The 16,021-nt window shown below is 50.0% G+C and overlaps 1 protein-coding gene across 2 annotated transcripts in view; it reads left to right on the forward strand.

Moving 5' to 3' along the window:
- The window catches only part of ZNF687 (zinc finger protein 687), a 35,950-nt gene that overhangs the window by 14,265 nt on the left and 5,664 nt on the right, over nucleotides 1-16,021 (forward strand). For both annotated transcript variants that reach the window (XM_080984508.1, XM_080984509.1), the window contains exons 2-8: nucleotides 3,457-5,657; nucleotides 6,747-6,925; nucleotides 8,599-8,775; nucleotides 10,754-10,916; nucleotides 13,044-13,361; nucleotides 14,176-14,288; nucleotides 15,081-15,222. In XM_080984508.1, coding sequence (XP_080840634.1) covers nucleotides 3,457-5,657; nucleotides 6,747-6,925; nucleotides 8,599-8,775; nucleotides 10,754-10,916; nucleotides 13,044-13,361; nucleotides 14,176-14,288; nucleotides 15,081-15,222 — 3,293 coding nt within the window. The remainder of the gene's footprint in view (nucleotides 1-3,456; nucleotides 5,658-6,746; nucleotides 6,926-8,598; nucleotides 8,776-10,753; nucleotides 10,917-13,043; nucleotides 13,362-14,175; nucleotides 14,289-15,080; nucleotides 15,223-16,021) is intronic.

The raw sequence follows: 16,021 nt of genomic DNA on the forward strand, positions 1-16,021 counted from the left end.
GGTTGCTATCAGGTTGAGCAAGCCCGTCTCCATCTTGAATTCCTGGCTTTTTTCTCTGAGGTTTCTGTCTATGGTTTCTGTCAGCAACCGTATCTTGCTTCAATAACACATCTTCAGGCGTGGGGGTGCCAAGGACTTGGGAGATGGGGGTTCAAATCGCCATTTGGCCATGGCCAAGTTGCCATCTCTACCTCCCAGGGTTGTTGTACGATTTTTTAAAAAAGTGGGCAGCTGTGTGCACCACCTTCGGAGGAAAGGTGGGATAGAAATGTACAGTGGTACCTCAGGTTACATACGCTTCAGGTTACATATGCTTCAGGTTACACACTCCGCTAACCTAGAAATAGTGCTTCAGGTTAAGAACTTTGCTTCAGGATAAGAACAGAAATCGGGCTCCGGCGGCGCGGCAGCAGCAGGAAGCCCCATTAGCTGGTGCTTCAGGTTAAGAAAAGTTTCAGGTTAAGTACCAGCCCCTCAGGGCCTGCCCCATTCATTCCCTTTGAAAGCAAAATACTCTCCCTCTTGAAAGCCGAACAATTGTCACTTCACCAGAGTTAATGGTTTACCCTGGGCGCTGAGATCACTGCCTATTCTGCTCTTCCCTAGCCGGTGGGAGCAGCAGCAAGTTTTAACCGGCCATCAAGCCATGTTTTGCCCCAAATAAGCCACATTTGGTAAGCCATAATAAGCAAACCGTCGCTTCGCACCGCAGTTTTGAATGAAGCAAACCGTGGCACGCATTACGCGTGAGCTCTGCCTCTGAAACTTGCCCGCTTGCCATTTTTAAAAATGTGTGCGTCTTTCCACACGCCGAAAGGGTCATGTCCAAGCGCACAGCTTTTTCCTTTCATTAGTTTTAGTTTCTTCAATGCCACACTCAAGGATGTCCCTGCACAAGGGTGACTTTTGCCAAACTGATAACAGCCACACGAGACAGGACAGGCGTCACTGTGATTTGGCTCAACAGAACATGCGCAGATAATAAGAAAGCAGATTTGGTGTTTCTTTGTGTAGGAAGTTTGAAAGCTGGGCGTACCTGAAGCTCAGTGCTTTTTGTTTATCTGCCTATTGTACTTTTTGTAATTAATATATCCTGCATAGTTATTGAAAAGAGGCAGTTCAGAGCAATTTATGTGGTTCTTCCGGTGGTGCCCCATCCAGGCCTAAACGGATGCATACTCAGCTATTTCTTATTATATCTACTACTGTCACTATTTATTACATTTATCAGTTGTTTTATGCAAAGAAAAATTCTCAAAATGAATTGACCAAGAAAAAATGCAACCCATAAAAGCATTTTAAAACCAGAAAATTTAAAATCAGTGGGCAAAATACATAAAATGCTCAAACAGTGGCATATTATTGACAAGTTCTACCCAACCCTACTATAGGAGGCAATTTAATTACAGCTTAGAGAAGGCAGTGAATTTTGGAGTAACTAGAACATTCACTGGGTTGTCTCAAAACTTCTTAATTGTTTTTTAAAAAACAGCTCTTCAACCAAAAAAGCTTACTATAGTAGTTTACAAATCACTAAAAAACAACAACCCCAAAACCCCACACAACAATGTGAAGACAGTCCCTCCCTCAGGCTCACAATCTGTAAAAAGTCACAGCACAAAAGGAAAAGTGGATTGGGAGGGAGGAGGGAAAAAGCTCAGGCGCAAGTTTGGTTTAGTTACAAGTTGTTATAGTGACCAACTGGGATGGAAAAAGTTCAAGGGGAAGAGGCGCCAAATGTTGCTGTGCCAGTGGAGTGACTCAGTGTCCCCATCTGGCTAGCGTTGTGTGTTCCCCAGGACCATATTTGCCTGGGAACTGGGCACTTCATGTGTTCAGGTGGGTTACAAAGTGGTGGGGAATGTTTAAATTGTCCCATTTTGTGTATGGGGAGCCTTGTCATAGATAAAGATGTAAAGACCTTGCTGGTGGGGTGGGGTACACATTTGAATGGAGGATTTCCCCCCAAGCCTTTTTCCTTTTGGAGAAATGGAAATTCTTTCGGCTTATGGAATATTTTCTTTTAAAACAGTGTTTCCCAAACATGGGTCTCCAGCTGTTTTTGGACTACAGCTCCCATCATCCTTAGCTAGCAGGACCAGTGGTCAGGGATTATAGGAACTGTAGGCCATAATATTGAAATGGCCGCATGGGTGAAGTTGTGGGATGTAGACCTAAAGTTTACAGCGTATTATACGCTGAAAGAAAATGACATGAAAATTATGTACGGATGGTATTTAACTCCTAGCAGATTGGCAAAAACGGATAAATCAAAATCAAACACCTGCTGGAAATGTAAAGAAAAAGAAGGTACTTCCTGCCATATGTGGTGTTCCTGTAAGAAAGGAAAAGCCTTATGGGAAATTATTAATAAGGAATTGGAAAAAATGTTATAAGATCTTTAAAAAACAACAACACAACAACAACCAGAAGCTTTTCTTCTAGGGATTCTAGATACTGAGATCCCAAAAGACCAAAAAAAATTGTTTATGTATGCTACAACTACAGCTAGAATGGTTTTTGCCCAGAGATAGAAAGAAGATATAGTAGCAACCAAGGAAGAATGGCTAATTAAATTAATGGATTATGCTGAAATGGCAAGATCAATAGGTGTAATTAGAAACGAAGAAGAAGAAGATTTTAAAGATTGGAGGAAATTTATGGAATATTTGAAGAACACATGTATGCAAAGAAGCTCCTAAGCAGGGTTAATGTAAAACAAGCAGTTAAATATTTTATTAAGAGGAACTAAATAATAACTTAAAGATGGAGTGATGTGGAAAATGCAGTATGAAAATTTAAAGTAAAAAGAAACCACAAAAGGGGGGGGGGAGAAGTCAATTATATGTGTATTAGAAATATATGTGATTTGTGTTTTTGTAATTTGTATGTCTGTAAATCTTTGAAAAACCAAAAAATAAATATATATTTTTTAAAGGAGTTGTAGTTCAAAAACAGCTGGAGACCCAAGTTTGGGAAATAATGTTTTAGACAATACTACTGAGCTAGATAGGGGACGCGGGTGGCTCTGTGGGTTAAACCACAGAGCTAGGACTTGCCGATCAGAAGGTCGGCGGTTTGAATCCCTGTGACGGGGTGAGCTCCCGTTGCTTGGTCCCTGCTCCTGCCCACCTAGCAGTTCGAAAGCACGTCAAAGTACAAGTAGATAAATAGGTACCACTCTGGCGGGAAGGTAAACGGCGTTTCCATGTGCTGCTCTGGTTCGCCAGAAGCGGCTTAGTCATGCTAGCCACGTGACCCGGAAGCTGTACGCCGACTCCCTCTGCCAGTAAAGCGAGATGAGCGCCGCAACCCCAGAGTTGGCCACGACTGGACCTAATGGTCAGGGGTCCCTTTACCTTTTACTGAGCTAGGTGGACCCAAGTCTCTGAACATGAGAGCTACCTGTCTTTCTACGAAAGAGCAACTGTTTTCCTTTCCCTCCTTGCTTTCCAGAGCTTTCTGAATCCTTCGCCATGGGGGACATGAAAACCCCAGATTTTGACGACCTCCTGGCGGCTTTTGACATTCCCGACATTGACACCAACGAGGCCATCCATGAGGAGGCGGAGGCACACATCAAGCCCATCCCTGTGGAGGCGGTGGTCCCTGAACACATCCTCCCTCATGCCGACATCACCACGGTCAGCGTCATAGTGAAGAACACCGTCTGCCCCGAGCAGCTGGAGCCCGTGGACGCACGCGTCAAAGACAGCCACGTCGTCGGGCCGCGCCTGCTGCAGAACGGCTTCTCTGCCCCCGAGGCGCTCCATTCCTCCCCCACGCGCCCCACAGAAGGGGTGGCCACCGCCAACGGAGAGTGTTGGACCCCCAAAGAAAAGGGGGCCAAAAGCCTGGACATCTTTTCCCATTTCAGCCCTGACCCTCCTGAGGACAGTGAGGCTAACCTCATTGACCAGCCGCGAGAATGCAAGCCCAAGGAGAAGGGGCCCCTCTCCCCGCCCCACGTGCTTCCTTCGGTCTCCCCGCTGGCCTGCCATGAGCTGTCGGCAGGGGAGGCCACAGGGCCCCTCCCTCCAACATTCCCACAGTCCTTTGAAGGATGCCCAGCCGGCGGAGGTGTGGGCCTCCCTCCAACCCCTGCTGCTCCCCCGGTGCCCCCAGCCATCAAACAGGAATCCGATTGCGAGACGCCCTGCCAGGGGGCCAGTCCACTGGGCCGCCCAAAGCCCGGTTCTATTTGCTACCCTACAGACGGTTCCCCCATAGCACCCTGGCCGGGCTCAGATGCAAACCTCTGCGTCGGCTCCCACAGCACCCCAGAGGTCAAGCACTCTCCCTCCAGCCCCAGGGACTCACTGTTCAAAAGCCCTCCTCCGGAGGCAGAAGCAAGCCCCGGGCCCTCCACCTCCCCAAAACATTCCAGCGTCGGGACCCTGAAGGAGGAGCCCATCGAGAAGCCTGTGCAGTGCCCGCCAGATGCGTCCAGCGAGGAAGAGGACGAGGACGAGAGTGCTGGTTCCCCCTCGTCCAATTCTTCGCGGCCCCTGAAAGTGAGGATCAAGACCATCAAGACTCCGACCGGAAGCATCACCAGGACGGTCACCAGGGTCTCCTCCGACACGGAGCCGGGAGCCGCCAAGCCGCCTTCGGACCACGACTCGCAAGAGGCCGCTCCCGCCGAGGACCCCGTGCCCCCCGCCTCTGCGGAAAAGGAAGAAGGGGCTGCGGGGCCTCCCAGCCCCAAAACGGTGGCCGCCAGCCCCGTGAAGGTTGTGGAGGGGCCCAAAGTAGTCAGCGTGCAGCTGGGGGACGGGACCAAGATCAAAGGGACGGTGCTGCCTGTCTCCACCATCCAGAACGCCAGCAGCGCCATGCTGATGGCTGCCAGCGTGGCCCAGCAGAAGGCAGTGGTGCTGCCTAGCAAGGCCATGGCCAAGAACATCGTCAGCCTGGTGCCGCAGGCCCTCCCCAAGGCTGGTGTCGTGGCGGCGGCCCAGGCGGGCGGACCCAGCCAGAAGGTCAACGGCACCACGGTGGTGGTGATGCAGCAGTCGCAGAAGTCCTCGCCCACCGTGGCCGGCACGGTCATCTCCCGCAGCCAGTCCAGCCTGGTGGAGGCCTTCAACAAGATCCTGAACAGCAAGAACCTGCTGCCCATGTACAAGCCCAACCTGGCCCCCCCGGCAGACTCCAGCCTGACCCTCCCGCCGCTCGGGTACCGGTGCCTGGAGTGCGGAGACGCCTTCGCCCTGGAGAAAAGCCTGGCGCGACACTACGACCGGCGCAGCATGCGCATCGAGGTGACCTGCAACCACTGCACCAAGCGCCTGGTCTTCTTCAACAAGTGCAGCCTGCTCCTCCACGCCCGCGAGCACAAGGACAAGGGCCTGGTCATGCAGTGCTCCCACCTGGTCATGCGGCCCATCGCGCTGGACCAGATGATCGGGCAGCCCGACATCACCCCGCTGGTCTCTCTGGCCTCCCTGAACGCCAGCAAGGCCGCCGCGGCCGCCGTCGCCCAGGAAGGCACAGCCAGCGGGGCGGCCACGCACGACCCCCCCGTCCTTCCCTTGAACGGCAGCGCCGAGCAGGCCACCACCAACTCCTGCCAGTGCCTGGAGTGCAAGGAGCCCTGCAAGGACAAAGCCGGCCTCGCAGCCCACTTCCAGCAAGCCACAGCCTCCGCCTCCACGGTGAGGGCGCTCGGAACGCTGTCAGGGTGGTATTCTGTTCCTATTATTGGCATTTCATAGAATGATAGAGTTGGGGGGACCCATCTAGTCCAGCCCCTTGCAATGTAGGAATCTCAGCTAAAGCATCCATGGCGATGGCCACCCACCCTCAGCTTAAAAACCTGTAAGGAAGGAGACTTTCAAGGGAGACCTTTTCACTGTCCAACAGCTGTCACTGTCAGAAAGTTCTTCCTAATTTTTAGTCAGAATCTCCTTTCTTGCAACTTGAAGCCATTGGTTTGAGTCCTGCCCCCTAGAGCAGGAGAAAACAAGCTTGCTCCCTCTTTCGTGTAATAGCCCTTGTAGTAGTAGTAGTAGTAATAATAATAATAATAATAATAATAATAATAATAATAATAATAATTTATTTGTACCCTGCCCATCTGGCTGGGTTTCCCCAGCCACTCTGGGTTGTTTCCAACAGAATATTAAAATACAATAACCTATTAAACATTAAAAGCTTCCCTAAATAGGGCTGCCTTCAGATGTCTTCTAAAAGTTAGGTAGTTGTTTTTCTCTTTGACATCTGGTGGGAGGGCGTTCCACAGGGCGGGTGCCACTACTGAGAAGGCCCTCTGCCTGGTTCCCTGTAACTTGGCTTCTCGCAGCGAGGGAACCACCAGAAGGCCCTCGGAACTGGACCTCAGTGTCCGGGCAGAACGATGGGGGTGGATCCACTTTTTCCTCCAAGGAGCTCAAGATGGTGTATGTAGGTTCTTTCCCCCCCCCCCCCATCTTGTCCTCACAACAACCCCGGGAGGTAGGTCAGGTTGAGAGTCTTCCTCCCCACTTCAGCTGAGTATTGTCCTCACTTACTGGGTTTACTCTGCAGGGTTTTGGGCAGAGGGCAATCCTAGACCTACCTGGAGGCAACAAGGATTGAACAGGTGATTTGGCACCGAGCGGCCATTCTTTCATTGGCAAAGCCCTGATTCCAGGGCACAGTTTCTGCGGTTCCTTGCCAGTGGCAGAGTTAGCACTCGTTACACCTTCCCTCCCTCCCCCTGCCTGCCAATGTAAATTAATCGTTCTTTTTGCTCCTTCCCAAAGGTGTGCAACGCCTGCCCCATGATTATGCCCAACCGGTGCAGCTTCGGCGCCCACCAGCGCATGCACAAGAACCGCCCGCCTCACGTCTGCCCCGAGTGCGGGGGGAACTTCCTCTTGGCCAACTTCGAGGCCCACCTGAAGGAAGCCTGCCTCCATTTCTCCCGGAGGATAGGCTACAGGTAGGGGTGTCTTGAGTGTGAGTGGAAACCCGAAAGGCAGACCCTCCCCCCCCCCTTTTTTTTAGTTCTGTCGCCCAACATGGATAAAGTTAATTCCTGTTTTAATGATTTGGCCGCTGAAGCAGGAATCTGAACTCAGGACCCCTTTTCCCACTCACCCCTGATTTCAGAGCAGGGCATCCATGGAGTGGAGGTCAAAACGGTGATGTGAGAATTAAGCAAGCTTTGCTGTAGCTCCCGCTTCTTATTTTTGATCATTGTATGTTCCATGTCTGGGTGGCGTTGGAGCCTAAGATGCTGGCTCGATATTTTGGCTTTTTCCTCCACCCCCTTACTTATTTATCCATGCCTTTCTTCCATCATGGAACCTGGTGGCATTGTACATATGGTTCCCAAGTGGCCACCAATTATTATTATTACAGTGGTACCTTAGTTTATAAACAGTCCTGTTTAAGAACTATTTGGTTTATGAACTCCGCAAAACCGGAAGTAGTGTTCCGGTTTGTGAACTTTGCCTCAGTTTATGAACGGAATCTGAACGGTGGAAGGGCACCGGCAGTGGGAGGCCTCATTAGGGAAAGCGCACCTCGGTTTAAGAACGGATTCGGTTTAAGAACTGACTTCTGGATTCTGTTTAAGAACGGACTTCCGGAACGGATTAAGTTCGTAAACCGAGGTACCACTGTATTATCATTCATTTCCATTCGCTTACCAGGCCCAGGCCTCCTCTGCCTTCAGATCATCTCCACTCAGTGCCCCCTGGCCCTTCTGTCTTTTTGTCATGGGGGAGCAGGAAGGCTGGGCCATCTATTCTGTTCAGGACCTGGCAGGATGGGCCTCTTCCCTTTCTCCAACATCCAGGTAGAACTCAGGAAGTGGGGCTCAGCTGCCACCACACCATATTTTCCAGTTTATGGCCTTGGAAGTGGTTGTTTTCTTAAGAGCTTTTTCCTGCCGCAGGAGAAGGTTGCGAGAACCTTTGATACTGTTTGGAGGGCTTTTTCCAGCCAGTCCTTAACTTGGGATGCCAACTTTTACTGTCAAATGGAATGGCCGTGCTTTTCCCCTCCAAAGCTTCCTCTGGTCATTTCCACCAAGTAAGGAAGGCAGGTAGCTCCCAAGGAGAGGTCCTTTTCAGTCAGCCTCCCCAGAGAGGCTCACGTGCCACCTTCTGTGTGGTCTCATCAGCAAAAATGAATACTTTTTCCTTCACTCTCTCTCTCTTTCTCTCTCTGTGTGTGTGTCTGTGTCTTGAAACCAGGCTGCCCCCTCTTATTGCTAGGAAGATTTTCCTTTGGGGTCTTTCCAATGCAGAGGAGACCCATTGTTGTTAATGAAGGTTGTTATTGCTATTTTATTTATAGACTACAAATTTGGTACCCAGAGCTGTTCAAAACACAGGAACAGCCCAAAAGTAGTAATACGTTAACCGTAACGTTTAATCAAAATGAATATAATTTGGCATGCATAAATAACAATGTCTTAGATTTATTAATTTCAGTGGGTCTTCTCAGAGCATCGGCTGCAACCTTTTATGCCTTTATTGTTGATTTTAATGATCACGTTTTGCAGTTTTAATCATTGTTTTGTTTTGGTAAGCTGCCCAGGGAATGTTTTTAGTGATGGGCAGCTAGGTGTATTGATCAGTAAGACTTCCCGGTTCTCGTCCTCAGGTGCCCGAGCTGCTCGGTCGTCTTTGGCGGAGTGAACTCCATCAAGTCCCACATCCAGACGTCTCACTGCGAGGTTTTCCACAAGTGCCCCATCTGCCCCATGGCGTTCAAGTCAGCCCCCAGCGCTCATGCCCATATTTACACCCAGCACCCAGGCTTCAGCAACCAGCAGTCCAAGTGAGATGGCGTGTGTGTGTGTGTGTGTGTTTGTCTGGGTTGTGTCCACTGCTAGCGCTACTCAGAGGCGACCCACCGAAATTAATGGGCACAACTCTACTGTGAGTGGGACATACGGTAGTTGGCCACAACCCTGTGTGTCTGTCAAAAAAATGACTAGAGCGAAAGGAGGGCTTGATCATGGGGAGGGAGCCTTTGGACCTCCAGCTGATGGACTTTACATAAGAAGATGTAAGAAGACCCCTGCTGGATCAGGCCAGAAAGGGGCCCATCTAGTCCAGCATCCTGTTCTCAGCATGGCCAACCAGATGCCCTAATAGGAAGCCCAGAAGCAGGACCCAAGCACAGCAGCAGTTGGTGTTCAGAAGCATTAATTTAATTTAATTTAATTTAATTTAATTTAATTTAATTTATTAAATTTGTTAGTCGCGTTATCTTGCCCAAGGCAACCCAAAGTGACTTACAACCAAACAACCATGGAGGCAGGGCAGAGCCATCACGTCTATTTCATTATTATTATTATTATTATTGTGGTTGTTATTAATTAAATTTATATACCTCCTTTCATCTGAAGATCTCAGGGCAGTTCTCAACGTAAAAATGCAGGATGAAAGCACAAAGTAAATAGTTTAAGCAAAAAACGAAACTCTCCCATGGGGGAAGCAGGGCTTCTTCTTGGCCTTCTGAGCCGCAGGAACAAGCGTTCCCCAGCCCCTCCGACCTGTTTGGGACCAGGAGCCAGACCTTTCTTCATCCGGTGACACAGGCAAAGACTCTTAACCTGCAGGAAGGGCACACAGACCCAGAGACAGTGCAGCCAGATGTGTTGGTGGGGACAGTGGCGCCCTGGGCCAAACATGTGGCCTTGCCATTTTGTGTGCAAGCCCTGAGCCTCCTTCCCTCTGCTGGAGTGGGAGGCTCCTAAAGAAGCCCAGGCCCCTTTTGAGCAAAAGAGCATATTGAAGCACAGGTGGTCCTAACAATTTGGCTGCGCCGGATGCTACTCCTATAAAAAGGCTTGTCGGTTTCAGTTTCTCCATTGCTGGAACGACTTCAGAGCTCTGGGTTTCCTCAGAGCAAAGCCTGAACCCGGCCTTGCATCTAGCCAGAACCTCACCTTGTCCTACACCCCAATTCAGGACGGATAAAAGGAAGCACTGCTTCATTTCAGCGCATAGTTAAAACGACGGAACTCCCTCCCACAGAATTAGACAAATTCACTGAGAAGAGGCTACCCGTTTGCCTCCCCAGTTTGAGGCAGCGATGCTTCTGAATCCTGGTTGCTGGAAGCTGCAGGAGGAAAGAGGGCTCTGCCGCTTGAATCCTGCCTGTGGGTTTCCCAAAAGAGGCGTCTGCTCAGCCGCTGTGAGAACAGGTCATTGGCCTGACCCAGCAGGTGCCTCCCGGGTTCTTATTTTGTCTTGCACCCCGGCTGATTCCTGCTGTGCCGCAGAGCAGCAATAAGTATCCAAACAACGTCTAGGCAACACGATGACCAATACATACGTGATAGACAATCTTTATAGAATTCCTTCCCATCATAAAAAGTTCAGAATGAAATCTTTAGTTTCAAAGTCTCTGAAAATCTTTAAGTGAAGCGAGGTACCAGACTTTGTACAGTGGAAGACAAGCTGTGAAGCTTTGTGTATTCAACAGTGATGTCCAACACTGAACAGTAATACCGGATATTGACTACTGTTTCGTAGAATTCTTCATCAGCGTTCTGGGTGGATATAGAATGCTTCATAAAAGTTTGGTACCTCGCTTTAAAGTTTGGTACCTCGCTTCATTTAAAGTTTTTCAGAGACTAAAGTTTTTGAGACTAAAGATTTCAGTTTGAACGTTTTATGATTTGAAGGAATTCTATAAAGATTTTCTATTACGTATGTATATGGTCATCGTGTTGCCTAGACATTGGTGCCGCAGAGCCAGGTCAGTTCCTTCCTGAGAGCCCTCCTGTCCCTTTCATCCTCTCCAGGATGATCTTCAAGTGTGCCATGTGCGACACGGTCTTTACCCACAAGCCCTTGCTCTCCTCCCACTTTGACCAGCACCTGCTCAACCAGAGGGTCAGCGTCTTCAAGTGCCCCGACTGCCCTCTTCTTTTCGCCCAGAAGCGTACGATGCTGGAGCACCTGAAGGTGAGTGGCCTTGTGGGGCAGAAGGGGGAAGAGTTGGCGGGGGGGGGGGACACAGGGGAAATCGGTAATTTCTCACTTCCTTTTCCCCCACACCTAGTCTAGTTCCACCTTTGATGTTTTCACTTACTTTGGGAATGGGTAGCATGAGCCATCAATCCAACAGGGAGAAGGAAATGATTTCATCCCTCTAGGACAGGGGTCGGCAAACTAAGGTCCACGGGCCGGATCAGGCCCAATTGCCTTCAGGATCTGGCCCACGGACTGTCAGTGGATCAGCGTGGGGATTCTGGTCATTCGGGCTGCCCCTTTTTCCCCCTGTGCCATTCCATTCCATTTCACACCACACACACACCCGCAGCAGCGCCTCCTCCCTCCTTCCTCCTGGCTTCTCCCTGCCTAGAGGAGGAAGGGAGCTGGCTGAGCACCATTTTAAGCAGCCCCTCTCTGGAGCCAGCCCTTTCGCACTGCTCATCTTCCCTCTGCCACTACCACCCTGGTACTCCTGTAGGCCACAGAGTGGAGCGGATGAGCTCCCTCTGCCTGCCCACGAGAAGCAGCAGCGGTGGTGGCGGCGGCGGTGGCAGCCCCAGGGAAGGTAAGCACAGCGGCTGGAGGTGGAGGGTGGAGAGGAGGAGAACTTGCCCACCTCGCTTCTTCTTCCAGCCCCACCCCTGCGCCGCTTCTCTGGCCTGCCACAAGTTCTGAGGGACAGTGGACTGGCCCAAAATTTTTTTGCCGACCTCTGCTCTGGGGAATAGCACTCTAGGCAGGAACTGCATGTGTGTTGCAGTATACCACAGCAACAGCACAGAAAAGGAATATGATACTGTTTTCAGGCTCCTGAGAACCATACATTTCATTCCTTCTAATCCTTACGGCCACTGGCTGCAAAATCCTGGCTCCCAAGCACTGCAGCTTTCATTAAAAAGAGAGAGAGGGAAATTACTGGTCCTCTTGTTTACAAAGATAAGGTTGGAAGAGTGAGCAAGAGCTGCTCAGATCTCAGAAGAGAGACTTAACTTTGGGGAAGGGGTGCAGCTGGCAGGGGGTCTGCCTTGCATGCAAAGAGCCCCTCCATTCGCCTGCTGCCCAGCCATGAAGTGAAGCTGGGAAATGGTGTTGACCAGTCCAGCCACCTTCTCTTAAGACCGTAAGAAGAGCCTGCTGGATCAGGCCAGTGGCTTGTCTAGTCCAGCAACCCGTTCTCACAGTAGCCAACTAGATGCCTGCGGGGAACACACAAACAGGATTCAACCACAAGAGCGCCCTCCCCTCTCCTGTAGTTTACAACAAGTGGGATTTCTGTCTCTAACCATGGGGGCAGAGAACAGTCAGCATGATTAGTAACCGTTGATACCCTTCTCCTCCATGAATTTGCCTAATCCTCTTTTGAAGCCATCCATGTTGTAAAGACTGCCGAGAGAATAATTGGGTGCACTCTGCCCACCTTGGATCACATCTATGCTTCCAGGTGCCATAAGAAAGCTGCAGAGATAGTGCGGGATAGTACGCAACCCGGATATGATCTATTTCAGCTTCTGCCTTCTGGAAGAAGGTACAGGGTTATAAAGACTAGGACTAGCCGCCTGAGAAACAGTTTCTATCCAAATGTGATTTTGGTTTTAAATGCATTGTAAGGAGTCTGTACGGGAGTATATTGTATTTAAAAATGGAGTATCAGAGTTTTAGTGGCTAACCAGGTTGGGATAGTTGGGATAGCAAGTTTGTTGGGTTTTGAATGTCTTATGTAGATTTTTCAGTTTCGTTGTTCTGTATGGGACAATGACAATAAAGATTATTGTATCGTATCGTCAGTGGCCATCACGGCCTCCTGACTTTAACTATGTGCTCTGTGAATAATTTTCTTTTGACTATCCTGAATCTTCCAACGTTCAGCTTCACTGGACGTTCCTGAGGTCTAGTATTAGGAGAGAGGGAGGAAAGACTTTCTCTATGCCGTACATGATTTTATAAATCTTTATCCTTTTGCCCCTTAACTCGCCTTGACTCCAAACTGAAAAGTCCTCAGAAGCTGCCACCATTCTTCATAGGGGATCCGCTCCACCCCTCGGTGGTTTTTGTTGCCCTTCTCTGAACCTTTTGCTTCTCCTTCCCTCCCGGTGCCAGAGCACCCACCAGCCCCAGAAACCCAAAGAGGACCCCGCCAAGAAGCCAGTTGCTGCCCCGCTCACCCCCAAGCAGGAGCCGGCCGAAGAGGAGCCCCCGCCGCCCGTCTCCAAGCTCTCGGAGTCATCGTCGTCCTCTTCAGAAGACGAGGAGCCGCCCAGCTCCCCGGAGCTGCGGAAGAGCAAGCGAGGCCGCTTCCAGCGCAAGTCGGAGGGCGGAGGGCGCTCCCGGAGCAACGGCTGCACCTGCGGGATCTGCCACTCCTGGTTCCCGGAGAGGGACGAGTATGTCCTGCACATGAAGAAGATTCACGGGAAGGTGAGGGAGGAGCGGCAGGCGGCAGTGGGATGATAGCAAGGGTAGGGAGATCGTCACCAGCATCTCTGGTTTTAAAAGGCACAGGGAGTACCTTGAGTGGCACCTGCGAGTCAGAAGGGACAGAATTTCATGGCCGAGGAAACTCATTCGTTCCTATAATGTCATGCCCCTCTGTGTGCTCTGCTAAGAACAGAGGAACAGGTCTCTGCCCCGAGGAGGCTTACAATCTAAAACTCAAAAGACACAGGAGGAAAATGAAGGGGCTTGGGGATAGAATTTTATTATTATGGTCACAGACCAGTTCCAGCTCACTTACAATATCAGGAAAATCATAAAACACAACAGGAATACATTGAAATGCAGTTGGATATAACAGACAATTCAGATATAGCGGCAGTTAAAAATATATATTAAATCTTGATCGCTAAAATATAACCTAAAATTGTCATTTAAAACCTTAATCATTTTGGTAGTACAGCCTGTTCCCTAGGTTTTATGGCAGTTGCACAGAATTTGGCCTGGGGCTGGGGGATACCTCAAAAGGATCACAACTCCCCTCTTTCCCTTTGCATGGTACTGAATCAGGTACGAGGCAGGTCTCTGCCCCTCCAAGAGCTTACAGGGAGTGGGATGGAAGCAGAGGGGAGAATTGCAGCAAAAAAGATTGCCCTTGCGGATGCTGGGTTTAGAGGACTTGAGGGGTTGGGCTTTGGGGCAGAGGTGCTGGTGGTGACGTTTGCACTTATTTTGACCGGAGTTTCTTTCTGTGGCTTCTCTTCTCTGTGGCCCCCTGCCCCCCACCTCCACCCCACAGTGCGTAAAGAAGTTCCCCTGCCACCTGTGCGAGAGATCCTTCTGCTCCTACCCCAGCCTCCGGAGACACGTCCGTGTGAACCACGAGGGCATCAAACGTGTCTACCCCTGCCGGTATGGAAGGAGCCCATCCTCCTGGCCTCTGGGCTGGCTGGCGAGTCAGGCAGCACATAGAGTGTGTGTGTGTGTGTGTGTGTGTGTGTGTGTGTGTCCACGCACTCCATCTTTCCTGTGGGTGTGTTGCGCCCTCTGCTGCAAAATCAGGCAGTATGTGTTTATGTTTGCTTCTGTGGAATTGATTCAGCTGCCCTGGTGGTAAGATTTTAGATGATTTCAAGGTAATTTTTGTCAAGGGTTGACAGAACAGGGAAGGGGTAGAGTGGAGACTGCTGGAGATATCCCCACCACATCCTGAAGACAATAAACTTGTTTTGGAAGCAATTCAAGACTTCTCAGCACCCCAAGGTGAATCCCATAACTTGTGCAGAATTGTGAAATGCCCTCAGCTACGTTTGTCACAGAAGTCCTGACGAAAAGTACAGAACACACAGTGGGCAGCAGTGGGGTGAGAGATGATGCTGAGAGTGCCAGGCCCTGCCCCAATGAACTTACAGATCTAGATTTTGTAAGGGGAACAGAAGCTCCTCATCTGCACTCTGAGCTTTGCACTTCTCTTCCCAGCCTACTTCTGAAGCACTTTGTAATGCAGCCACCGCTGTCCAGAACAGCCTTCTGTCTGTTATTTTTATTTTTATTTATTGAATTTATATAGCACCCTATGCCCGAGGGGCTCAGGGTGCTTCACAGAATAAAATCAAGATATAAACCCACGTCCCTTCTCTTTCCAGGCCGGGACACCGTCTCTACTGGCTTCTCACTGCTCCCCCTTTCCTCCTCCTACCCCAGGTACTGCACGGAAGGCAAGCGGACTTTCAGCAGCCGCCTCATCCTGGAGAAACACATCGAGGTGCGTCATGGCATCAAGGTGACCGACGAGACCCGCAGCCAAGAGGTGCTGATCACCCGCATGGGTGCCAGGAACTCGCAGGTACAGGGGGTGGCAAATGTCAGACTCGATGCAAAACCACTTCCCATGTTGCTATTTCCCTGCATGAGGACTAGAATCTTGCTTTTCTTTTGAGGGAGGGTGGATTCTTCCGTGACTGAGCCCTTGCCTGGCATGCAGGGGACACTCCCTGTCTGAAAATCTGGAGAGCCACTGCCGCTCACTGCAGGCAGTGCTGAGCTACACGGACCATGGGCTGCCATTCTGACAACAGAGTTAACTCTTAATTTACAAACTCTATGATCCCTGCTGTTGCACCTGGTCAGGATTGTACTGCCCAGTAGGGTTCAGTTCCTCTCTGCATCCAGAATCTTTGTCACACACCTCCCCAGGTGTACCCCACCACCCCTTTGCTCAGCCCTGAGGACTAGAACCATTCCGCTGCCTCTTGGTTTTTATCCGCAAAGATGCTCATAATGTTATTCTTGCTTGCATGGCTAGCAGGATCAGCCCTACGGCATGCTAGACACCAAGCCTATCTATCTATCTATCTATCTATCTATCTATCTATCATCTATCTATCTATCTATCATCTCTGTGTGTGTGTGTATATATACACACATACACCCCATATTTTTCGCTCCATAAGACGCACCTGACCATAAGATGCACCTAGTTTTTAGAGGAGGAAAACAAGAAAAAAAATATTCTGAACGAAGCAGTGGATGTGTGATTTTTGTGGTTCATGCTGTGGCCACAGACATGTGATCTGATGGTGAATTTCGGATGACCCAATGCAAAAATCCTAAGGATCCATGGGCTTTTACTTCCCTCCCTCCCA

The sequence above is a fragment of the Podarcis pityusensis genome (assembly GCF_964106645.2).
Source record: "Podarcis pityusensis genome assembly, chromosome: 16".
Classification (NCBI taxonomy): Eukaryota; Metazoa; Chordata; class Lepidosauria; order Squamata; family Lacertidae; genus Podarcis; species Podarcis pityusensis.